This window comes from Microcaecilia unicolor, chromosome 6, assembly GCF_901765095.1.
Source record: "Microcaecilia unicolor chromosome 6, aMicUni1.1, whole genome shotgun sequence".
NCBI classification, from domain to species: domain Eukaryota; kingdom Metazoa; phylum Chordata; class Amphibia; order Gymnophiona; family Siphonopidae; genus Microcaecilia; species Microcaecilia unicolor.
Genome location: NC_044036.1, coordinates 293,009,109 through 293,034,180, shown reverse-complemented (window position 1 = coordinate 293,034,180; position 25,072 = coordinate 293,009,109). Strand labels below are relative to the sequence as shown.

Here is a 25,072-nt window from a genome sequence, read left to right as displayed (position 1 = left end):
GCAAGAATTCCAGATGCTTCCAGGGGGAGGAGGGTGGATCTGGCCTTATCTTTCTTGAGGGTGGGGGTGGCTGATATCTCTTTGGCCAGATGATGTGGGGCGAGCAGGGTGGGGGCAGCCCTAGCACAGTCTTGGCTGCATCAGTCCTGAGCCCAGATGCTCTGCATCTGAGATTGCCTTGACCCAAGGGTGCAGGATATGTATAATACTCTGGCTGCCTGTTGCACCCTCTTCCTCGGACCAGGACACAAAAGACAGACAGCAGCAATCATCAACTACTAAGAAAGCCAGCTTGTCACTTTCTGATTCCCGGCAGCCAGCTGCATTCAATTCAGTCTCTCCCCCCCCCCCCCCCCCCCAAACAAGTGGCATTCATATTCCTCGAGGAGGGATCTAGACAAGATGCCTCCTTAAGTAGGGAGAAGATGAGGAGTAGAAGGGGCAGAGCAAAGAGAAAAGGGCTGGAGAGAAGGTGGAGCTGAGATGGGATGGAAGGGGAAGATCCTGATGGAACGGGTGGAGCATAGAAAAGCGCTGGAGAGGAGATGGAGCAGGAAGGACAGTTGTTTGTTTGCTTTATTTTTTGTCTACTAGATTGTAAGCTCTTTGAGCAGGGACTGTCTTTCTTCTATGTTTGTGCAGCGCTGCGTACGCTTTGTAGCGCTATAGAAATGCTAAATAGTAGTAGTAGTAGTTCTTCAGGAAGCCTCATCATCATTACAGAGGTGTGTGTGTCCAACATTCTATGCATCCAAAATTCTTGTGGCAAAAATTACTGCATCCAAACAACAGCGCAGTAATAGCAATGCCAGAATGGCAACGGCCAAAAGTCCTGCTACGGTCTCTCCTGCAGAGCTTGTGGGAGGGCAGTGGGTGGCTCTGCCTCTCCTACAGAGTCTGAGGAAGGTAGCAGGTGGATTTGCCTCTTCTGCATAGTCTGGGAGAGGGCAGTGAATGGTTCTGCCTTCCATGTGGAACTTCGCTAAAAACTCATATCCTCTTTTGTTCAGGTTCAGACACCATCCTCTTCTAGGAAGTCCTTGGATGCACCCTCATGGCCAGGGGTGTACCGCCTCTCCATGTCCTTGATGGAACGCCTGCTCAAGACTCTGCGCTATAACTTTCTGACAGAAGCTCTTGACTTTGTGGGAGTTCATCAGGAGAGGATACTTCAAGTAAGACTGATTGCAAGAGAACAGGATGATACAGGTCTGGATCTCAGTTACACTTAGGTTGGGCATATTTCCTTCCTACAAAGTCTTATGTTCTGATCTTGTGTTATATATCAAAAATAATTGAAAGTGAAACTTCCATTTCATCCTTCCGACTATTCTAGAATGTGTGGGTATTGTGTCCATCAACCAGAAGATGGAGATAGGGAATACAGAATTGTTCAGTATGCAGCCCCTACATTTTCCTATCTCCAGCAGGTGATGGATGTGCTTCACAGTTTCTAGTTGTTCTGCTTTTGGTTTTTTTCCTGGTCCAGTTGGTCAGCTGTCTCTGGCTCTGCTTTTCTGAGAGTCATATCTAGAGGTCTGTAGATCACTCTCCCCCCCCCCCCCCCACCTTCTAGCCATTTGTAGCTATCATCTTTTTTTCTTTTTTTTTTAAGGACAAAGAAGAAAAAGAGCCTTTTTTTTCTTTTTTTTAAAGACAGGGGACCTGTCTTTATTTATGAGTCAGCAACGGTAAATCTGACTCTTTTGCTTGGCAGAACCTGGCCCTGGGTGCCCTCCTCTTTTCCTCACTGAGGTTTTATTGGAAGGGCCTGCATTTGCCAGATGTTGGCTCAGTGCCAGTGTTTCTCAGAGTCCCCTGCACATGGTGGCTCCCACTGAAGCAATAGAGTGGTATTGTCGCTGTGGGACCAACCACTCTTTGTCAAGCAAGTGCAGTGTATGTAGGCCTTTTTAAGGGCACATGGCTTCTTCAAATAGTCCCGGGGAAGGGTCTTTTTTGTTGTTTTTTTTTACAGCTCCCTACATCGCTGTAGGACCTGGTTTCCGCTGCATGTTCTGCCCACAGCTCTCCTCCGGAAATCATGGGAGTAGCAGCCATCTTGGAATCTCACTCAGACCCTGCAGTAATGTCTCCACTGTTCCCACGCAAGCTGTCAGCGACATTTCTCAGCCTCTACTTCAGTCTGGTCCGGCCGTTCCCTGTCACTCGGTGTTCACTCCAGAGTTTGTACTGTTGATTCATCAGACATATCTGTTAAAGCAGAGACAGTCAGTTTCAGATTCTGTCTTTCCAATGTCTCTCCCTGCAAATCCTCCTCGAGAGTCCATTTGGACCCCACAGGTATTATGGACTGTGAGTCCTTTCATTCTCCAGTCTGTTCCAATCAGGCCTCTGTGGGAGCCTCTGGAAGATGGAGAGTGTCTTCATGAAGAAGGGGATGACTCAAAGGTTTTTTTGGGTATTTCATAAGAAGTTGCTGACTACCTTAATTTCTGCAGCCCTGGAAGTCCTTGCTATATCTGATCCTTCGACACCCTTTGTGCTGTGCCCCGGGATCCCTCCATTATGTGGGGGCTCAGGGTCCTAACAAAAGCTTTCCCTATGCATCCTGATAGCCAGGATTTTGATTTCTGTTGAGTGGCAGTCTCTGGATGCTGGGCTTAAGATGGGCAGAGCTGCGGCTCATCTCTATCCATTAGTATCTGAAGAGAAGGAGAAGCTTCAGCTACCCAGTGTAGATTCCCTGGTTATGGTGATGACCAAGAAGACTACCCTTCCTGTGGAGGAGGGTATAGCACTTAAAGATGTCCAGGACCATAAGATAGAGAGTGCGTTAAAGCAGTTCTTTGAGATAGCCTCCCTCAACCTTCAGGTGGCGATTTTCAGTTCCTTTGTGGCCAGAGCATGCCTTATGTGGCATCACAAGTCCTACCTTTCTTTGTGAGATTATCACTGGAATGCTTTATGTTTCACTTATATATCCTGATGTTTGTCACCAATTGCTTATTTCTGATCTGAGGGAGGAGGTATTGTCTTTGAAACTAATCAAAAATAAATTGAGTTAGTCCAGTAATAAAGGTATCATCTTTTCATTTTTTGTTCTGTTTTATTTCTGTTTAATACCATTGAAGAGGATAAAAATTGTTATGCTTATTGGCTTTCTTCTCTCCACTACTTGGGTATCCAAACACTGAGTTGTAGGGACTGCACAACATAATTCTGTATTCTCTATCTCCACCTGCTGGTCGATGGACACAACACTCGCAGGTTCTAGTATAGTCTGAAGGACTAAATGAAAGAAAATTATCAGGTAAACCCTAATTTTTCCTTCTGTGGAGTTCTGTAGTTTTGGTCTTCTTAATGGGTGTCTCTAGTTAATGTTCCTGTTCTGACATGTCATTGTGGTTGTCCTTAGTGCCTCACCGCAGTGCGGACAGTGCAAAGTCTGGCTTGTTTGGAAGAGGCTGATCATACGGTTGGGTTCCTGCTCCAGCTGTCCAGTTTCACCAAGGAGTGGCATTTCCACCTACCACAGCTGATGAGGGACATTCAGGTGTGGTGCTGCAGGTTGCCTGTGCCTGATATACAATGTTAATTTATATTTCTAGACTGTCATCGTTATACCAAGATGCAATCTAAAGTGGTTTACAAGGTGGGGAGAGAAACCACTTCACATTTAGAAAACACTTGGTCTCAGAGTCAGTCTCTTTCAGTTGACCTGATAGTGTGATCCTTGTGACCTGAAAGATTCTTCCTCTGCTCTTTATTTCAGGTGAATCTTTGCTACCTCTGTCAGGCCTGCACATGCCTCCTCCACAGCAACAAAATGCTTCAACACTACCTTCAGGTGAGGGACATTAAGGGGATGGGTACACCTCCTGTAGAGTTTAGAGAAAGGGGTTAAAAAACGGCAGGAGGAAATGCTATCCTGGGCATTGTTTTTAGAGAAAAAGGGTGAAATACTGGTGAGAACTGCCTTGTGGAAAAGGGAGGACGCAGGGAATTCTCCCCTGGGGCAGTCCCTGTGGTGAGGGAAGAGAGGATAGTGTGGAGTGTTCCTCTGGAGCAGTCTCTGAAGGGGAAGATAATGTGGTCTGCTCCCTTGGAGCGGCCTCTGCAGGTGGGGAAGGAGATGCTGCTGCAAAGTGCTCCGTTTGTGCAGCCTCTGCAGTTAGGGTTGTGTTCAGTCCCTGAAGGTAAAGGGAATCACTGAAGAGCATGATAGGGTGTTCTCCCTATGGGCAGTGTCTACCTGGGATCAGTAGGGATGCTGCAGATTGCTTCTCTGGGACAGTATCTGCAACATGATGCTGCTGTTGAGAATTTGTTTATATCTTGCAGCCATCTTAAAACATTCTGAAATTGGTTCTTGCTTCCTACTGTAGAGTAAGAACAGCGAATCTATTCCCTCAGCAATAACGCCTCGTGTGCAGCGGACTCCTCAGACTCCTTCTAAACAGCCAAGTCCTGAAACAGATGCTTTAGAGAAGAGAGCTCTACGTAGTGTGCAGTACAGTCTCTTGAAGATCCTTAGTAAGACCCTGGCAGCCTTGAGACACTTTACCCCTGACCTCTGCCAGATACTCCTTGATCAGGTACAGTTCACGGAGCACACCAATAAAGCTGCTAATGACTGGCAGAGTGAGATGAACAATTCTGGGCATGAATGAGGACAAGAAAATCTTTAAAGAAGGGAGCTGACTGTTCTTGTTGTTTTTTCATTTTCTTGCAGTCACTGGACCTTGCTGAATATAATCTTCTCTTTGCACTGAGTTTCACCACTCCTGCCTTTGATTCCGATGTTCCACCTTCATTTGGAACCCTACTGGCCACTGTCAGCATTACTTTGACCATGCTAGGAGAGGTATGATCTCCAACTTCAGGGTTTGAACTGTGTGCAATTCTGCTAGGGACATACAGAAAAAGCCCCCACTGCAAGTGATGGGCATATGCTTTAGGTTTTCTTTCTCACTTTGGTGTATGAGATGGCCTTTTCCTTTCTGGAACAGATAGATAAGAAGAAGGATCCTCCATCTCAAGCTCCGGGATTCTTCACATCGTCTGACGAGAACAAGACCCACAAGTGAGTGTTAGATGAGGGGACCTGAACACAGGCAGCATAAAGGTACCGACTACAGCTTATACTGACTTTAATTAGGCAAGGTGTAGTTTTCAGTTGGAAGACTATGCAGCATTGGGTTGTTACTTCACTTGCTTGCTGCACAGACAGGGACAAGCAAATGGTTTAGCCCCATCTCTCTTTCTGAATAGACTGCTTTAGTGTCTGAGTTATCATGCTTAATGGAGCAATCTCAGAAGCTATGAAAATGTCACTGTCTGGATTCTTGTGGTTGGAAATGTCAGTTGCTGTGTCTTTCTTCATGTAGGTCTCTGTTGATGTTTACTATGGAGAACTGCTTCTATTTGCTGATCTCACAGGCAGTTCGGTACCTGAGGGACCCAGGCGTTCACCCTCGTGACAAACAGCGCATGAAGCAGGAGCTTAGCTCAGAGCTGGTGTGTATATGAATCCCTTCCTTTTCTCTGTGCCTGAAACATACTGTCCTGTAACTTGTGGTCTCTTCTCAGTAAATGTAATTTCAGGGGGGCACTGTACCATGCCTTGCCTTCCCGCTAAGGATGGAAGTTTATTTATTTGCTTGTTTACAGTTTTTTTCTATACCGCCTTTCATGAGAATAAAATGGTTTAGAAACTAAGTACAGTAAAGCTATACATAAGTACATCAGCCAGTTTACAAGAAGATAAAGTAAAACAAAACATAGAATGAGATAAGTTTCTTAAAACAAGTAATATGAAATACACAGCTAAGAACTGCCTTAAGTACAGTTAACTGATGGTAGGGGTAGTATTGCAAATCTTCATCTGGTCTTTTTTTTAATTCAATCTTTTTTATGGAAATGCATAATATATAAAAAATGTGGAAAAAAAGAAAACAAGCTGCAACAGTAACAGCAAAGAACAAACAGCTCAAAGTGCATCATATATTGTAACAGATAATAATAGTAAGTGGAAATAAAAGCATTAAATACTCTCATCATGAAGAAGACTTAGAAAAAGTTAACAGCAGATCCTAGATTTTTTTAAACATGTTCTAAAGACCTTTTATGTTCTGCCATTAATCTTTTGTACTTAACTATATTACATAACGAGGATCACCAAAATTGAAAACCAATATGACTGATTTTTCCAATTATGAATTATTGTAGTTAATGCAGTCTCTATGAGGATATCAACTAGTCTAGTGTTCCCAAGTCGGTCCTGGAGTACCTCCTTGCTAGTCGGGTTTTCAAAATATCCACAATGAATATGCATGAAAGAGATTTGCATACAGTGGAGGCAGTGCATGCAAATCAATCTCGTGCATATTCATTGTGGATTTCCTAAAACCTTGATTGGCGAGAGAGTACTCCAGGACCAACTTGGGAAACACGGAACTAGTCTTTTTTTAATGTCAGAAATATTACCAGGTAAGGAATCAGATCTCAAGATGATAGATTGTAAGATTAGTTATTAAAGTTCTATTCTAAACCTCATCCCCAGAAGATGACAAATTGGGCCAAGTATAACACACATTCTAAAGTGCCAATATCTTTTTTTTATTTGGACCCCCCCCCCCCCCAAAGTACAGTAGAGGAAATACACCAAGCATATATTTTCCATGATATCAGCAAAAGGATAAATAACCCAAAACAAAACTCTTATTCTTCCATAAAGTCTCTGTAAAGACCCAAGTACACACTATAGAGAGACTAAACTCATCCCTTTAAAAAAAAAAAAAACAAAATAACTATTTATAAAGTGTCATTCATCCGATACCATACAAGAAAGGATTTCAATCTCTTCTCATATGCAGTTAGTTGGTCATGATGTATAGCAGTTAACTTACTAAGGTAACAAGCTTGCCACCATTTGGGTTTCATTTGGTCTAGAGTTGGAAGAACCGAAGTAGACCAAAGTCATGCTCTTCTCCGTATGCTGTTGCTATACATACTAGAGAGCTGCATGGGGATTGTGGGAATCTCATGGGTATGGAAGAAGTTGCCATAGGATTCCCGCAGGGATGGAAGAAGTTACCATGGGATTCCCACAGGAGTGTAGTCAAAATCTCTGGTAACTCTAGAATGAGGCTTTCAGTGCACTAAGAGAGGCAGTTCCAGAATGAGACTTGGAATGTCCAGAGAACAGCTGGAACACCAGACTGAGGCTTAGAACACATTGGTTGACTAGTGAATGCCATCCAAAAAACTACAGGAGGCCATTGGGGTTGGGAGGAAACAGAGGACTATGAGAAGTAAGCAATAATGTGGACTCCTGTGGGTATGCTTGGGGATAGAGATTAATTACAGGAATGGAATGGATCTTAGCGAGTATGGGTTAGATTCCATTGGGGATGGGTAAAATTTCTGTCCCCGTTCAACTCTAATACAACTTTAAACTGTGAATCAGATATTTCAAGAGGTTGCCATTGCAATAAAAACACCTTCGGATCTTTGGAACTTGAGTATTTAATATTTCAGAAAAGGTGTGATTCACATTTAACCAAAAGGATTGAAGCACGGGGCATTCTCACCGAAGATAGTAATAAGTACCCCTAGTCCTGCAACCTCTCCAACATAAAGCTGATAAATGAGCAAAAAACAGAGAAAGGTGAGTGGGGTATAGGTACCATCTGTAAAGCACCTTCTCAGTCAGATTTGCTGAAATTAATGTATAGAGGTCCAATTCTTGTCTGATAATGGAAAACCTACATCACATTCCCATTTAATCTTATAGAGTTGCTTCACTTGGGATACCCCTTGTATTAAATTATAAAATTTAGAAATTATTTCCTTCTGGGAAACTTCTTCCATCAGTGTTTCAACTGTAACCACTCCCTCAGAGGTGAGGAAGATAGTAAGTGACAAACTTGCAGATAAATATAAAATTCTTTATAGGGGAGAGCATATACAGAAGTGAGTTGCTGAAAGGATTTCATTAATCCCCCTTCATATAGATCCCCTATAGTGCGAATCCTTTTCCTTCCCATATACAAAAGATAGTGGTATCCCATTGTGGCACATACATCAAAAGTGAAGGTAGACTGGACACATATGGAGAAATTAGATCTTTCTTTTTAGTCCCCTCCAGACCAGCACAGACGAATGGGTTATGCATGTCTACCAGCAGGTGAAGACTGAGAACACTGACTTCTAAGTATCCTATAAATGGGCTGTGAAGTCCCCCTAGAGCCAGTCTTTTGAATAGCTAAGCAGAAAACTCCACAAGGCAATATCCTTAAACAAAAAAAAAACAAAACACTTCCTCTCAGAGCTGACAGTCCACCAGCTAACCCAGAGGACCAAGAGCCACTGTTTGAGAAATGAACCAGAGACTCCTCTTGAGAGAAATAAAACTTTGCTGGATGCATTTAGTTCAATTATGGATGTTTTAGATTTTGCTTTTCCCGTTTTTGTAAACCTAACAGCATCTGCTCCCTACAGTCTCGACTGTAGACAACTCTTGAATCACAGAAATCATTGGACTATAACTGAAGATGCAGAAAACTCAACCAAGGGTGGGTTCTTTGCCAGTCTGGAGGGATGCTATAGAAGACCAGCAAAAACAAATGCGATGTACCAAATCAGTGACCCAGCGGAGCCCTGCCTGTACAACACTTGCCCCAAAAGCCGCACCCCCCAACTCTATCCCAGTTGATTTTCTGACGTTTAGGAGGAGAAGGGGGAGAGGAAGGAAGACCAGACACCCCACGAGGACCTCCTAGCTCAACAGATGACTGTACCCCTGACTTACAGTGGCAAATTGCTTGATACATAGCCAGCATGAAATCTGGAGGGAAAATCCACCCCCGAGGTCCCCGTGGAGGGCTGCTCTGGGACTGGCACATCTGAGGCAGTTAACAAAATAGCGTCAGTTCTCCAAAATTGGGGCTGCCACCATTTCAGACTCGCCCAAGCATATAGACAGTCCCGCAGCCGGCACATTCCGAAGCCGATCATATCAGCTTCATTTCCAAAATATGACAGTGCAATCTTTCTTGATCCTTGTGGGACTCCAGAAATTGATTCTGTCTCCCATACTATTTAACATTTTCTTAGCTCTGCTTCATACACTTACCCAGTCTTTGGGTTTCACAGCCCATGTCTATGTAGATGACATTCAATTACTACACACTATAGATTATAAAAGTGCCCATATGATTCAGGAAATAAACTGTTACCTAAAGCAAATCTCTGACTGATTACATCAAAATAAACTGATTCTCAACCCAGAGAATCTAGTTGTGTTCTCTTCTCAAATTGTCCTAATGCTTGTTTATCGCAGCCCATCTGCCTTGGTGCATCCATTGTTCCTCAGTTACCAAATATGAAAATCTTAGGTGTCATCTTAGACGAATCCCTTTCCTTCCAACCATAAATCAGTAATGTAATTAAACATTGCTTCTATAGACTTCAATAAATATGCTCCGTCCATTCTTTCATTGATCCACCAGCGGTAAATATACTCATTCAATCCTTTGTCAACAACAAACATGATTATTGTAACTCCATTGTACCTATGGGAAAGGGAAATGGGACTTGATATACCGCCTTTCTGTGGTATTTTGCAACTACATTCAAAGCGGTTTACATATATACAGGTACTTATTTTGTACCTGGGGCAATGGAGGGTTGAGTGACTTGCCCACAAAACAACCGATATTCGGCATCTACAAACAGTACAAAATACCGCTATCAAACTTATCACTGGGAAAAAGAAATTCGACCATGTTACTCCACTTCTGAAAGCAGCCCATTGGCTTCCTCTATCCCATCGTATCATCTACAAAATCCTACTCTTAGTTTTTAAGTTAACCTATCTGCTGAACCACCATACCTCTCTCGTATGTCAATCCCCTATGCCAATTCAAAAACACTGCGATCATCATCCCTAAATCTTTTAGTAGTGCCATCTTTTCGAGAAATAATCCACCAACACACTAGGAAAGCGGTATTTTCAGTCCAAGGTCCTGATCACTGGAACAAACTTCCTCAGTCATCTCTGCAAAACTTCAAAACGGTTCTTAAAAACACTTCTCTTCTCTGATGCATATTCTTAACCTCCCTTTTGCAGTCCACAGAGGTGAATATATCAGGCCTGTCAGACTAGACAATGCCCCTCCCCTTACTATCTCCCTCTCTTCTATCCTATCAAAATTGTAGTTCCTCCCCACCATCTCTCCTCCATTCTTCACTGCTTCTCTCTTTTTCTGTAACTTTTTAGATTGTTAGCTGCCTAAACATGCTTTTGATGGTCAGGATAGTAAATTCTGAATAAACTTGACAATCCTGGCTCCAAATCAGCCTCCAATTTGCTCCCTGTACAAGCCGAACAAAACTTGCAGAGTTCTGTGGCATCTAAGCCCTGGTGAGAACAATCAGCACAGCGCTTCATCCTCTCCCCACTGATGCCTCAGTGGTGGTGGGGGGGCACAGGTGAGCCAGAACAAAAATGCACCGGCCAACCCTGGAAACTCCACTCCGAGGCAGAAAGGTGCAGTAATACAAGAATCCCCTTGAGAGCCACACACTGTTGCTGGGCAGACCCCACCCCACGTTCCACAACAAAGCAAGTCAGGCAAAGCACCACTACACTCGGGGAGGTGGGGGAATGGGAGGAGGGACCCGACCACCTGGGTTTAACACGCCCAAGACGAAGGAGACACCCCCACCTCCACAGATCCCCCCTCAATCCACCAAAAGTCAGGCAGGACTGAGAGGGATCACAGGCCCCTTCCCTCCCCCCCTTTTTAAAACTTGTTTTCAATAAGAGCAAAATCAGAGGAAACTAATCCCTCCAAGGCCTAAATTCCAAACCAGGACTGTACAGACTTGTGACCTCCACCACTAAGAATGGACTGATACAGCCCACTTATAGGTTACTTAGAAGTCACTAGTTCGCAGCCTTCACCTGCTGGTAAACATGCATAACCCATTCGTCTGTGCCGGTCTGAAAGGATGCTATAGAAGATATCCGTTTATCTCCTAACAACTTCTTCACTTTCAACACTAAAGATCTAAAGTGTCTCAAATATGGTGATGCCTCACCCATTTGCAACTTATTATGGAGAAATTAGGTCTTACCTGATAAATTTCTTTCCATTGGTCCTTCCCACTATTCCAGAACCTGTGGGATAGTTGTGTCCATCAACAAGCAAAGGGCGATAGAGAACTGAAACTGAGACATATCTCTCAGTATTTATTTAAACAAGCAGTAATGAGAGAGGGGCTGGACTGCAGGGGGTGGAAAGGAGAGAGGCGCTGGATTTGTGGGGGATGGGCTAGCTGGCTGGCTGGAGAGAAGGGAGAGAGGTGCTGGATCTGCAGAAAGGAGGGAGAGAAGGGAAGAGAGAGGCTGAACCAAGGGGATGAACGAAGAGGGAGTGAAATACTGAACACTCAGCGGAGAGAGAGAGACATATTGCTGTGGGGGAGGAAACGAGGGGAAAAACAGGACACAGGGAGGTATACAGAAACAGAGGGAATATGCTAGATATGAGGGGAGAATAGGAACACAGAAAGGAGATGCTGGACACAGGGGGAGGGGATAGGGACATAGAGTGATGATGATGAATGTGGGGAGATGCTAGAAAGGGGACACAGAGAAGGGAAATGCTGAACATGGGGAAAGATAGGTACACAGAGATGGAAGATGGATGGTGAGCATGGAGAAAGAAGAAATGTCAAATGGGCAGGACACCCTGGCGAGCGAGTTAAGAGAAGACAGGGAGAAACAGACACTAGAGCCAACGTGATTTGAAAAATAAAATGACCAGACAACAAAAAGGTAGAAAAGAGTAATTTTATTTTCTATTTTGTGATTAGACTGTCAGATATGAAATGGGTATCCTGCCAGAGCTAGTGTTCAATATGGCTGAGGCCCAGGGCAGAAATTTGGGAGGGGACCCCAAAGCCCACTACCAGGCCATGCCTTCTTCAGCTTCCAGCAGGCTTAAGGCTCTCTCTAGCCAGAAGGCAGTTGCCCTGGTTGTACTCCCCTAACACCATCCCTGGCATGTGTGACCTTTATTTTTTGCATAGTATAGGAGGAAATGTATCTCTATTTCTTTGTTGTTGTACTACATGCAAGGTGTGGCTTCTTGGGATTCTGGTTTAATATATGTTTATCATTTTAGTCAGCTATTATGTATTTGGCATTTGTTTTTGTGTGTGTGACCGAGGTATTCTGTTAGTATGAATTTTTGATGTAGCATTCTGTAGTAATTTGGCTTGTTCAGTTTTCCAGATTGTGAGAGGGGAAGGGAGACAAGAGTTTTGTGGTTTATAAAATGACAGTTGTACAGAATATTGTTTCTTTTTATACGTTAATAAAATGATTTAAATATAAAATCATAGCTGTTTGAGGCATGTACGGATAGGATCAGACAGAGCTCGTGAGGATAGGACGGGGACAGACTATCTCCGTGTCATTCTCTAGTGTAGATGGAGCAGAAGGGTGATCCAGTGTTATGTCCTGTGTATCCAAAGGGCAGCCTCTCTTGTTGTCACCCTAAATTGTAGTCCAAAAGGAATCTGTATCTCACTTGTTCGGTTCTAAGCTTGGCTGTGATCTCTCTCAGGTTGCGACGGCGGTGCAGCATGATTGGGAACACATCCATGAAAATAGCTAACTCATAGGTGACCCAAATAATCTTCTCTTGCTTCTTGTAACTGCAAATATTACTTCCTTTAATGCATAGCTATGATAGCAGACCATAATATCCTTCACAAGGTTTGTACGTGCAGGGCTCTGGGCTGTATGGACCCTTTCTATTTTTATATCCTGTGGGGCTAGTTCCATTTGCACTGGTGCCAGCAAAAAAGAAAGAGAGTCTGCACAATAGACTTACAGTCTTGTTATTCTGGACTGTCTGGTGCGTCCCAAATCCGTAAATTATTCCTTCTATTCCTGTCCTCCAGGTCCTCAATTTTTTCAAAGAGCTCCTGTTGTTGTTGTGACTGTTCACAAAATTTTTTCTCACGTGAAGTGATTTGCTCTGCTTGATCTTCAACACATTGTTCCACTTTTATTCAGTTCCCTAACTCAGCAATATCAGATCTAAGGTCCGATCCCAGGGATGCCAAATCCACTCTAGATGCCACAATGTCAGCTTTATCTCCTTCAGTCAGTTCTTAATGCAGTTCCTTGTGACCCTGGGGAAAGTCACAACTCTCCATTGCCACAGGTCCAAAACTTAGGTTGTTGTCCCACTAGGGTCAGAAACAGTATCTGCATAATAATATAAGTAAATTGCTCTGGCTGTATCCTGAGAAAGGCAGTATATCAAATCCATGAACCCCTTAATCTTCATATGTGGGGACATGACATATCTCTGCTCTTTGAAAGAGGATCGGGCAGTATTTCCATTGGTATTTGAGAGCTAGTGGCTGCCTTGTTTTCTGCCTCATGCTATATCTAGCTGCTCCCCTGATATGCAAAGTACTGCAAATCTTTTGGGCGTCTTTTTACTCATCCCAGCTCTGCTGATGAGTAATATTACAATAATCAGCAATAAAAGCTGATAACTACAATTCAAAACAGCCGATGAATATGGATTCTCCCAGGTCAGTGAGGAGCCGCGGGCTTAAGCAGCCATTCGGCTCGATGACATCACTTCCTCCTTCAACTATGGATATCTTAATTGTAAGACCAACATCTATTGGGCAAATTGGAGTTTGCCTTATGTTGTTCGATTGGTGTCCATAAGACTTTATGTGAAAGAAAGAATAAAAATTGAAAAACAGAAGCAGAGGTCTATTTGATTTTATCCAAAACCATGGCCATTGCTTATCTGATAATGTAGCATTTGTCTCCGGAGACCATAGGTTCTTTAAAGCAGTAATGCGCAAGTCCTTAGACACATTTAACAAATTATATATTCTAGAGACAACCTTGCCCAATGTACAGTAGAACTAAGAATATTATTAATATCAGGAGGAGAAGATACATGTGCAACTCTACAAGCAGTCATATAAAGGCAAACCGAAACTGCCTAAAAGCTTTTGGCCGAAACCAAAACTGCAGCTGAAACTCATCACCTGGCTTTGACCGAAACCGAAAATGCAAATTAAGTTTAGTTGTGTGAATATGAGGGCTACTGTAGATTGTGTTTGCAGTCTGCATCCTTCTGCTAAATCCCCAGTATCCAAGCCAGAATAATTTAAATAATGAAATACCCTATTTTTAACTCCAAGCAAAATAGCCTGCACACACATGGACTGCAGCTAATGAAAAATGAAACTAAAAGCCATAATGCTTTTACAGTGGCTGACTGCACCACACTCATAGTGACAGCTAACATCGTAACTCCACAGAGAGGTTAATTCCTAAGGAGCTTATCCCAAATTTACAGACTTAAATTCCTGCTAAAATTTGTATCAAGATTGTTTATTCAGAGCACTCTATTTACTATATAAACAATTGTTGCAATCTCAGTATATATAAAAAAAAAATACAGAGAGTGCCCTCCCCAGACTACCTTACAATCCCTTGTGGTCTAGTGATATAGTCAGGGCAGTAGTGATGCCCCAGTCTTGGCAGCCATTTTGAGAGTAGAGCTGGAATGGGCAGGAGTATGGTAAATGGGGATTTTTCCTGCCCCAACTATACCCCTAGACCACCAGTGGTTGTAAGGGGGGGGAAGGGATTTAAAGGGTGGGAGACAAACAAAGCACACATTTTTGGCTTCCATTGAAAACACATGGTCATTTTTGGCTGAAACCAAAAACAGGGCTGAAAATTAAAATAGCCTTTCAGCTGAAACCAAAACTAGGCAGAAAAAAGGATTTTAGTCCAGTTTTGATGCTGTAACTGAAACCGAAATTCAGTCAGCCTCTAATCTTTTATTTAGATTCCTTATGTAAAACTTAGATTAAAACTCATCCGATGCTATAAGTTTGGGGCCACTCATATTGAAATTCATACATTCCCATTTATTTGAAAAGAATGAATAGCTAGGAACATATTAAGTTTGAGTGATGGTTACAATGGAGAATCTTTTTTCATTTAAATATCTTTAAGATAAATTTCATTCTCCGAGGACAAGCAGGCTGCTTGTTCTCACTGATGGGTGACGTCCACGGCAGCCCCTCCAATCGGAAACTTCTCTAGCAAAGTCCTTTGCTAGTCCTCGCGCGCCCGCGCGCACCGCGCATGCGCGGCCGTCTTCCCGCCCGAAACCGGCTCGAGCCGGCCAGTCTTCTTTTGTCCGCACTCGGTACGGTCGTGTTTTCGCCGTGTCGAGCCCCGGAAAGTCGACCTCGCGCGTCCAAATTTATTTTGACATGTTTTTTCTTCGGAAAAGTCTTTCAAGTGTCGGGAAGTGCTCCGGAAACCCCCCCCCCCCCCCCCCGGGTTTCGTGTTAATCCTCCCCGTACTTCCAGCTTTTTGCCCCGATAAGTTTTCTTTCGTCGTCGGGGTAGGCCTCTTTTCGGCCTCGGTCGAGATTTTCTCCCTTACAAATTTTTTTGGTGCTCTTTTTCCGTCATTTCGGACTTTGATTTCGCCGGCGCGATTTTTCCGCCCATGACATCGAAGCCTTCCAGCGGCTTCAAGAAGTGCACCCAGTGCGCCCGGGTTATCTCGCTCACTGATCGACACTCGTCGTGTCTTCAGTGTCTGGGGGCCGAGCACCGCCCTCAGAACTGCAGTCTGTGTTCCCTGCTTCAAAGGCGGACTCAGGTAGCGAGACTAGCCCAGTGGAACGTGTTGTTCTCGGGCTCTTCGTCGGCATCGGCACCGGGATCTTCGAGTGCATCGACGTCGTCAGCGTCCAGACCATCTTCCTCGGCCGCCCCTGCATCGAGTGCATCGAGGCATCGGGCCTCTGCATCGGCGCCGAGACATCGGATAGCTGCATCGACGTCGGTGGTACCGGGACCTCGTCTGCTGATGTCGTCGGACGGTGGTGCATCGTCAGGAGTGCAGGTGAGGGCTGTCCATTCCCCTGCTGGTGGCGGTGAGCCTTCGGGTGGGTCTCCTCCTACCCTGAGGGCTCCTGCGGTACAGCCCCCCGAGGACCGACCTCCTTCGGCCTCGGCCCCGAGGAAGCGACGGCTGGATTCTACGTCCTCGTCTGGTGCCGGGGAGCTCCGGTGACATGCTTCGGAAGAAATCGAAGAAGCATCGACACCGGTCGCCTCCCCGCGTCGGCACCGAGAGCTCTGGGTCGCCGAGGGAGTCGGCACCCAGCAGGCATCGGCACCGAGAGGACCGCTCACCCTCTGTTCGAGGTGTCGATGCGCTCCACTCTGGACAGCCCGGAACAGCCTCCTCGCCCGGAACAGGTTCTGACGTCGACGCCTGCATCGACCTCTTTGCCTTTCTCTGCAGCCGCTCTGAACGAGAGCCTCCGGGCCGTTCTCCCAGAGATTCTGGGAGAGCTGCTGCGCCCTACCCCTCCGGTACCGGCGGTGCTTGCGCCTCCGGTACCGTCGAGCGTGGCGCCGGCTGGCCCATCGCCCGGGGTGAGGTCCCCGACGCGGTACCGACTGCGGCCACCTCCCAGGAGGGCTCCCCGACTATGTCGGCGGAGGGAGCTTCGCCGATGCGGGCCAGGGAGTCTACCTCTCGACGCCCCCATCGTGGACGTGGCTCCACTGAGTCGAGCCGGGCGAGGTTGCAGACACAGGTTCGTGAACTTGTGTCTGACACCGAGGGTGAGGCCTCGTGGGAGGAAGAAGAAGACCCCAGATATTTCTCTGACGAGGAGTCCGAGGGTCTTCCTTCTGATCCCATTCCCTCTCCTGAAAGACAGCTTTCTCCTCCTGAGAGTCTGTCTTTCGCTTCCTTTGTCCGGGAGATGTCTACGGCCATCCCCTTCCCGGTGGTTGTGGAGGACGAGCCCAGGGCTGAAATGTTTGAGCTCCTGGACTATCCTTCTCCACCTAAGGAAGCGTCCACTGTTCCCTTGCACCATGTCCTAAAAAAGACATTGCTTGCGAACTGGACAAAACCTCTAACTAATCCCCACATCCCCAAGAAGATCGAGTCCCAGTACCGGATCCATGGGGACCCAGATCTGATGCGCACCCAGTTGCCTCATGATTCTGGAGTTGTGGATCTGGCCCTAAAGAAGGCTAAGAGTTCTAGGGAGCATGCTTCGGCGCCCCCGGGCAAGAACTCTAGAACCTTAGACTCCTTTGGGAGGAAGGCCTACCATTCCTCTATGCTTGTGGCCAAAATCCAGTCTTACCAGCTCTACACGAGCATACACATGCGGAACAATGTGCGGCAGTTGGCGGGCTTGGTTGATGCTCTTCCCCCTGAGCAAGCCAAGCCTTTTCAGGAGGTGGTCAGGCAGCTGAAGGCGTGCAGAAAATTCCTGGCCAGAGGGGTGTATGACACCTTTGATGTTGCGTCCAGGGCCGCTGCTCAAGGTGTGGTGATGCGCAGGCTCTCATGGCTGCGTGCCGCCGACCTGGAGAATAGACTCCAGCAGCGGATTGCGGACTCGCCTTGCCGTGCGGACAACATTTTTGGAGAGAAAGTCGAACAGGTGGTAGAGTCTCTCCACCAGCGGGACACCGCATTCGACAAGTTCTCCCGCCGGCAGCCTTCAGCATCTACCTCTACAGGTAGAAGATTTTTCGGGGGAAGGAAGACTGTTCCCTACTCTTCTGGTAAGCGTAGGTACAATCCTCCTCCTCGACAGCCTGCGGCCCAGGCTAAGCCCCAGCGCGCTCGCTCTCGTCAGCAGCGTGCGCCTCAGCCAGGCCCCTCGGCTCCCCAGCAAAAGCAAGGGGCGAGCTTTTGACTGGCTCCAGCAGAGCATAGCCGACATCCAAGTGTCAGTGCCGGGCGACCTACCAGTCGGGGGGAGGTTGAAAGCTTTTCACCAAAGGTGGCCTCTAATAACCTCCGACCAGTGGGTTCTCCAAATAGTCCGGCAAGGATACACCCTCAATTTGGCCTCAAAACCTCCAAATTGTCCACCGGGAGCTCAGTCTTACAGCTTCCAGCACAGGCAGGTACTTGCAGAGGAACTCTCCGCCCTTCTCAGCGCCAATGCGGTCGAGCCCGTGCCATCCGGGCAAGAAGGGCTGGGATTCTATTCCAGGTACTTCCTTGTGGAAAAGAAAACAGGGGGGATGCGTCCCATCCTAGACCTAAGGGCCCTGAACAAATATCTCGTAAAAGAAAAGTTCAGGATGCTTTCCCTGGGCACCCTTCTCCCCATGATTCAGCAAAACGATTGGCTATGCTCTCTGGACTTGAAGGATGCCTACACACACATCCCGATACTGCCAGCTCACAGACAGTATCTGCGATTTCAGTTGGGCACACGCCACTTCCAGTACTGTGTGCTACCCTTTGGGCTCACCTCTGCGCCCAGGGTGTTCACAAAGTGCCTAGCTGTGGTAGCAGCGGCACTTCGCAGGCTGGGGGTGCACGTGTTCCCATATCTCGACGATTGGCTGGTGAAGAACACATCCGAGGCAGGAGCCCTGCAGTCCATGCAGATGACTATTCGCCTCCTGGAGCTACTAGGGTTTGTGATAAATTATCCAAAGTCCCATCTTCTCCCAGTACAGAAACTCGAATTCATAGGAGCTCTGCTGGATTCTCGGACGGCTCGCGCCTATCTCCCAGAGACGAGGGCCAACAACTTGTTGTCCCTCGTCTCGCGGGTGCGAGCGTCCCAGCAGATCACAGCTCGGCAGATGTTGAGATTGCTGGGCCACATGGCCTCCACAGTTCATGTGACTCCCATGGCCCGTCCGTCACATGAGATCTGCTCAATGGACCCTAGCCTCCCAGTGGTATCAGGCTGCTGGGGGTCTAGAAGACGTGATCCACCTGTCCACGAGTTTTCTCGAATCCCTGTATTGGTGGACAATCTGGTCCAATTTGACTCTGGGACGTCCTTTCCAAATTCCTCAGCCACAAAAAGTGCTGACAACGGATGCGTCTCTCCTGGGATGGGGAGCTCATGTCGATGGGCTTCACACCCAAGGAAGCTGGTCCCTCCAGGAACGCGGTCCTACAGATCAATCTCCTGGAGTTGCGAGCGATCTGGAACGCTCTGAAGGCTTTCAGAGATCGGCTGTCCCATCAAATTATCAAATTCAGACAGACAACCAGGTTGCCATGTACTATGTCAACAAGCAGTGGGGCACCGGATCTCGCCCCTGTGTCAGGAAGCCGTCAGCATGTGGCTCTGGGCTCGCCGTCTCGGCATGGTGCTCCAAGCCCACATATCTGGCAGGCGGTAAACAACAGTCTGGCCGACAGACGAGCCGGATTATGCAACCTCACGAGTGGTCGCTCAACTCCAGAGTGGTGCGCCAGATCTTCCAAGCGTGGGGCACCCCCTTGGTGGATCTCTTCGCATCTCGAGTGAACCACAAAGTCCCTCAGTTCTGTTCCAGGCTTCAGGCCCACGGCAGACTGGCATCGGATGCCTTCCTCCTGGATTGGGGGGAGGGCCTGCTGTATGCTTATCCTCCCATTCCTCTGGTGGGGAAGACTTTGTTGAAACTCAAGCAAGACCGAGGCACCATGATTCTGATTGCTCCTTTTTGGCCTCGTCAGATCTGGTTCCCTCTTCTTCTGGAGTTATCCTCCGAAGAACCGTGGAGATTGGAGTGTTTTCCGACCCTCATCACGCAGGACGAAGGGGCTCTTCTGCATCCCAGCCTCCGGTCCCTGGCTCTCACGGCCTGGATGTTGAGAGCGTAGACTTTGCCTCTTTGGGTCTGTCGGAGGGTGTCTCCCGCGTCTTGCTTGCTTCTAGGAAAGATTCCACTAAGAGGAGTTACTTCTTTCTGTGGAGGAGGTTTGCCGTCTGGTGTGACAGCAAGGCCCTAGCTCCTCGCTCTTGTCCTACACAGACCCTGCTTGAATACCTTCTGCACTTGTCTGAGTCTGGTCTTAAGACCAACTCTGTAAGAGTTCACCTTAGCGCAATCAGTGCATACCATTACCATGTGGAAGGTAAGCCGATCTCAGGACAGCCTTTAGTTGTTCGCTTCATGAGAGGTTTGCTTTTGTCAAAGCCCCCTGTCAAGCCTCCTACAGTGTCATGGGATCTCAATGTCGTTCTCACCCAGCTGATGAAACCTTCTTTTGAGCCACTGAATTCCTGCCATCTGAAGTACTTGACCTGGAAGGTCATTTTCTTGGTGGCAGTTACTTCAGCTCGTAGAGTCAGTGAGCTTCAGGCCCTGGTAGCCCAGGCCCCTTACACCAAATTTCATCATAACAGAGTAGTCCTCCGCACTCACCCTAAGTTCTTGCCAAAGGTCGTGTCGGAGTTCCATCTGAACCAGTCAATTGTCTTGCCAACATTCTTTCCCCGTCCTCATTCCTGCCCTGCTGAACGTCAGCTGCACACATTGGACTGCAAGAGAGCATTGGCCTTCTACCTGGAGCGGACACAGCCCCACAGACAGTCCGCCCAATTGTTTGTTTCTTTTGATCCCAATAGGAGGGGAGTGGCTGTAGGGAAACGCACCATATCCAATTGGCTAGCAGATTGCATTTCCTTCACTTACGCCCAGGCGGGGCTGGCTCTTGAGGGTCATGTCACGGCTCATAATGTTAGAGCCATGGCTGCGTCGGTAGCCCACTTGAAGTCAGCCTCCATTGAAGAAATTTGCAAAGCTGCGACGTGGTCATCTGTCCACACATTCACATCTCATTACTGCCTGCAGCAGGATACCCGACGCAACAGTCGGTTCGGGCAGTCAGTTCTTCAGAACCTGTTTGGGCTTTAGGATCCAACTCCACCCCCCGAGGGCCCTGTTTGTTCTGTTCCAGGCTGCACTCTCAGTTAGTTGGTAAATTTTTTAGGTCAATCTCAGTTATGTCCTCGCCGTTGCGAGGCCCAATTGACCATGGTTGTTGTTTTGAGTGAGCCTGGGGGCTAGGGATACCCCATCAGTGAGAACAAGCAGCCTGCTTGTCCTCGGAGAAAGCGAATGCTACATACCTGTAGAAGGTATTCTCCGAGGACAGCAGGCTGATTGTTCTCACAAACCCGCCCGCCTCCCCTTTGGAGTTGTGTCTTCCCTTGAAGTGTATTGTCTTGCTACATACTGGACTGGCCGGCTCGAGCCGGTTTCGGGCGGGAAGACGGCCGCGCATGCGCGGTGCACGCGGGCGCGCGAGGACTAGCAAAGGACTTTGCTAGAGAAGTTTCCGATTGGAGGGGCTGCCGTGGACGTCACCCATCAGTGAGAACAATCAGCCTGCTGTCCTCGGAGAATACCTTCTACAGGTATGTAGCATTCGCTATCTACCCTCCTCACAATATTGCGTCAATAGGTCCTCTGACAATGGAAGATGAAGAGGCCCATCCACCAACAGCCTCACTAGATTACCAAACCATGGTTGCTTCAGCCAATCCTGAGCCACCAAAACCACTAGACCTTTGTGGCCCTCTATCCTCTGAATGACCCTGCCTCTGAGAGACCACGGTGGAAACACGTAGAAAGGGAATGAGACTTACATACCGCCTGGTGGTTTTTCCAACTACATTCAAAGTGGTTTACATATTATATACAGGTACTTATTTGTACCTGGGACAATGGAGGGTTAAGTGACTTGCCCAGAGTCACAAGGAGCTGCAATGACAATGGAACCCAGTTCCCCAAGATCAGAGTCCGCTGCACTAACTACTAGGCTACTCCTATCTGCACCAACACGACACCTTCTGCTTGACAATCCAAACGCCGGCTGATAAAGCAGGGGATTTTGGCATTGTGAAAGGTGGTCATCGGATCCATGATCAGTAACCCCCATTTGTCCACAATGAGGGCAAAAGCGCTGAGACTTGGACTTCATTCTTCCGGATCCAGAACATGCCTTCTGAGAAAATCTGTTTGCAAGTTGTTTTCTTCTGGCACATGTCATTTTCGAGGAGCATGTCTTAGTCATGCATTTTTAGTTTTGGAATTGCTTTCTGTCTTTACTGTACTTGAGAGTTTGTTGATTCTTGACAAAGGGCATGCAGAGGAGGCAATTCTCCTGTTGAAACTCTCTTCTTCAGGGTGGAATCCAAGTAGAAATAACTTTGGGGACGTTGAAGTTCAAGTTGCAACTTTGTCATGCTTCGAGACTGCCTGAAATGTTCTTTTGAGCATCCATTGCACTCCTGAGTGGAGTTTGATTCTGCTGCTTAAGGTGGTGTGACTTCTGTTCTTTGACCTCCTTGAATCTCATCCTTATGCAGTTATTTTGATTTCTCTCTCTTCTTCTAAGAGAATTTTAAAATACAAATTTTAACATGCACAAATCCCTTTCTCTGGTTTGCAGAAACAGGAATTTTAATTAAACAATTCTGTCCTTTCTTGCAAAGGTGGTGTCCTCATTTCAGGTAGATCAAATCTCTATGTACGTTGAAGTGACCAACCAATTTGCAAGACTGGGTAACTTGGTTTTTCTAAAACTAATATTACCAGGTAGCTAAGATAATTTTTCATCAACATGTATATTTAATTTCAAAAGGAAGAGACCTCCTAAGGTTTAAAAACTTTATAGAAGAGGTGTTTCAGCCTTGTGGGCAGAGTTGTGAGTAATAATTTTGATTTGCAGTTGCAGATTGGAGATAGAGGATGCTAAGGAGAGAGAAATTAGGTCTTACCTGCTAATTTTCTTTCCTTTAGTCCCATCCGTTATTAAACCACTTTAGTATATTTCAGTATTGCCTTTGTTCACTCTTTTAATCAACAGTCAAACCTTCAGGTTCAGATTTTTCTTAAGTTTAACTTGTCAAAGGTTTTTTGTCTTTTTTTTACCAGCAGTGTGTTTTAATGAGTATTAGTGCAACAACTCAAATGAAATGGAAGTGATGGTCCTTTGCTTTGTCCTTTGAAATTCTGAGCATTTAAGGCTACTTGATGCCCTTACTGGATGAAGCATACAAGACCCCCCCCAATCCGCTCGTTGACGGACATAAGCCACAACCTCTCGAGTAGTCTGGTCAGTGCGGGTCCCCAGAAGTTCCTTGGGATGTTACAGCTTGGTGGCTGGGTCCCTCCCTGTATGCAAACCCTCCCTTCCTCCCTCCCTCTCATGGTTCCTCCCTTGGCCAGGGCCCAGTGAGAGGTATAGTGTTGTGCGTTAGTTTTATCTCCACAGACTCTAGAGCCAACTGTGGAACAACTGGTGGTAGACGGGAAAAAAAAAAGACCAGAGGGACAGTGTTTGGGGCTCCTGCTGGGTACTGTACAGTCTGGTCTGGAGTTGAGGAAGGTGGAAGTGTAGTGCTGCTAGTGGACCAGCACACCAGAGCAGTGCATCTGGAGCAATCCACCATGCATACCAAGAAACCCCGGCATTGTTGCTCATGTGGCCAGTGGGGGAGGGGGGTCCATAATTTTCCATATGTGCATCACTTTGCGTTTGTCCATATATTATCTGCTATTTTAGATCCCTGTTCTTCCAGTCTGGCAAAGTCCTCTTGCAGCTCCTTGCAATTCACACTTTATTTAATATTTTTGATGTCATTCATTTATGTATAGTATTTGATATACCAACCCTTCTGGCACAAAGTGGTTTTCAAAAAAAAGTGTTTCAGATTCTAAATATTATTAATCTACAACTTACGTACTATGTAACAAACATCTAATCTGAAAATTATCACTTGTTGCATTCGTTTCCAGATTATTAATAAATAAGTTAAAACAGGTCCCAGTATATAGATCCTAGGGGCATTCTTTTATTCAACCATCTTTCCATTCAAAAAATTATTCCGTTACACATTCTGTTTGCTGTACTTTAATCAGTTACCGTTCTACAACAGGACATTACCTCCTTTCCCAGCTACCAATCTAGATACAGTCCATCATCTGAGTAATTAAGCAAAATATGGTTGGGAAAAGTAATAGTCCACAGAACAAATCCTACTTGAATATAATGTGGAGGCAAAGTAATTGGGAATCCTTCTCTTGAGCATTCAGAACTCAGTTAATGCTCAATATCATGTACATATGGCATACACTATTATCAACATTCTAATCATTCCTTTCTGCCTGCTTTCCATTTCAGAGTACCCTGCTCTCCAGCCTGTCTCGTTATTTTCGCCGTGGAGGCCCCTCCTCCCCTGCTGGAGGAATTCTGCCCTCTTCCCTCTCCAGAGTGGGAGCTGAGGGGCAGGAGCCTCTGATCCAGCTCATACAAGCATTTGTTCGACATGTACAGAGATAAGACCAAGAGGCTTTGTGCTGTGATTCTTTTCCTCAATTTGTTCTGCGCTGAAAGCTTCCATGTTCCTCCTGTGGCAGATTGCAGAAACACTGAGGGGTAGCCCCATGGGTTTTCTTCTCCTCCCTCTGACAGTAATGAGGGAATTTATTCCCATTTTACTAAGGTGACTGAGTGAACATATGACTGCTGTGATTTGGGAAGCACAGTCACTATTGCTTGTTGAAATTATTTTATTAATACCTCAGATAGAATCTAGGAGGGAAGCAAGCAAGGTTTACAAACTTGAAGTCTCAAAATATTTTCTTCTGGGCATTATCTTGATTCTAGGATAGGTCATTTACTGTTCTTAGATGTCTGTGCTCTCTATAGTACCCCCCCATTTAATTTTGCTTCTCTTTGTGAATGAATTTGAATTCTGTAGAGTGCCATGGAACAATAAGAGGGTTGGAATAGACTTTATTTGTTCCATTTTTGTAACCATGTTCTATTTATACTGATATTAAAAACATTTGGTTTATAGATGGTGTGGGATTCAGTACACATAAGGGAAATGTTCAAAAACAGACAGCAGCATTGTGTGATGGTAGCAAACATTTATTACATTTTTCTGTGAAGGCAGTACAAATAGCCAGTACACTTGAAAGTGAAAAGGGTAATTAAACTTTCACAGGAATCTAGTGGGTTTAGCATACAGTTATAATGCATTAAATCACTGCGCCTTCTGAAGGCAGGGTATGCCATACTGGAATACTTCATTGTGGTACTTTTATCAAAGAACCAGATTTCAAGTGGGATTTGATTTTGCTCCTTCCTGAACTGGCAATGAAAAGAGTCCTCATCAATGAGCCAGCATTGGTAAAGGTGGTAGAGGCAGGCCAGAACTGTTTCCACATGAACTA

The 25,072-nt window shown here is 46.1% G+C and overlaps 1 protein-coding gene across 5 annotated transcripts in view; it reads left to right on the top strand.

Annotated features, from left to right (window-relative positions):
• NUP188 (nucleoporin 188) overlaps positions 1-24,692 on the top strand; it is a 188,524-nt gene extending 163,832 nt beyond the window's left edge. For all 5 annotated transcript variants that reach the window (XM_030207867.1, XM_030207866.1, XM_030207863.1 and 2 more), the window contains 8 exons: positions 1,011-1,175; positions 3,380-3,517; positions 3,737-3,811; positions 4,350-4,559; positions 4,697-4,828; positions 4,974-5,047; positions 5,352-5,481; positions 24,015-24,692. In XM_030207867.1, coding sequence (XP_030063727.1) covers positions 1,011-1,175; positions 3,380-3,517; positions 3,737-3,811; positions 4,350-4,559; positions 4,697-4,828; positions 4,974-5,047; positions 5,352-5,481; positions 24,015-24,173 — 1,083 coding nt within the window. In that variant the 3' untranslated portion in view covers positions 24,174-24,692. The remainder of the gene's footprint in view (positions 1-1,010; positions 1,176-3,379; positions 3,518-3,736; positions 3,812-4,349; positions 4,560-4,696; positions 4,829-4,973; positions 5,048-5,351; positions 5,482-24,014) is intronic.
• The last annotated feature ends 380 nt before the right edge of the window (positions 24,693-25,072 follow it).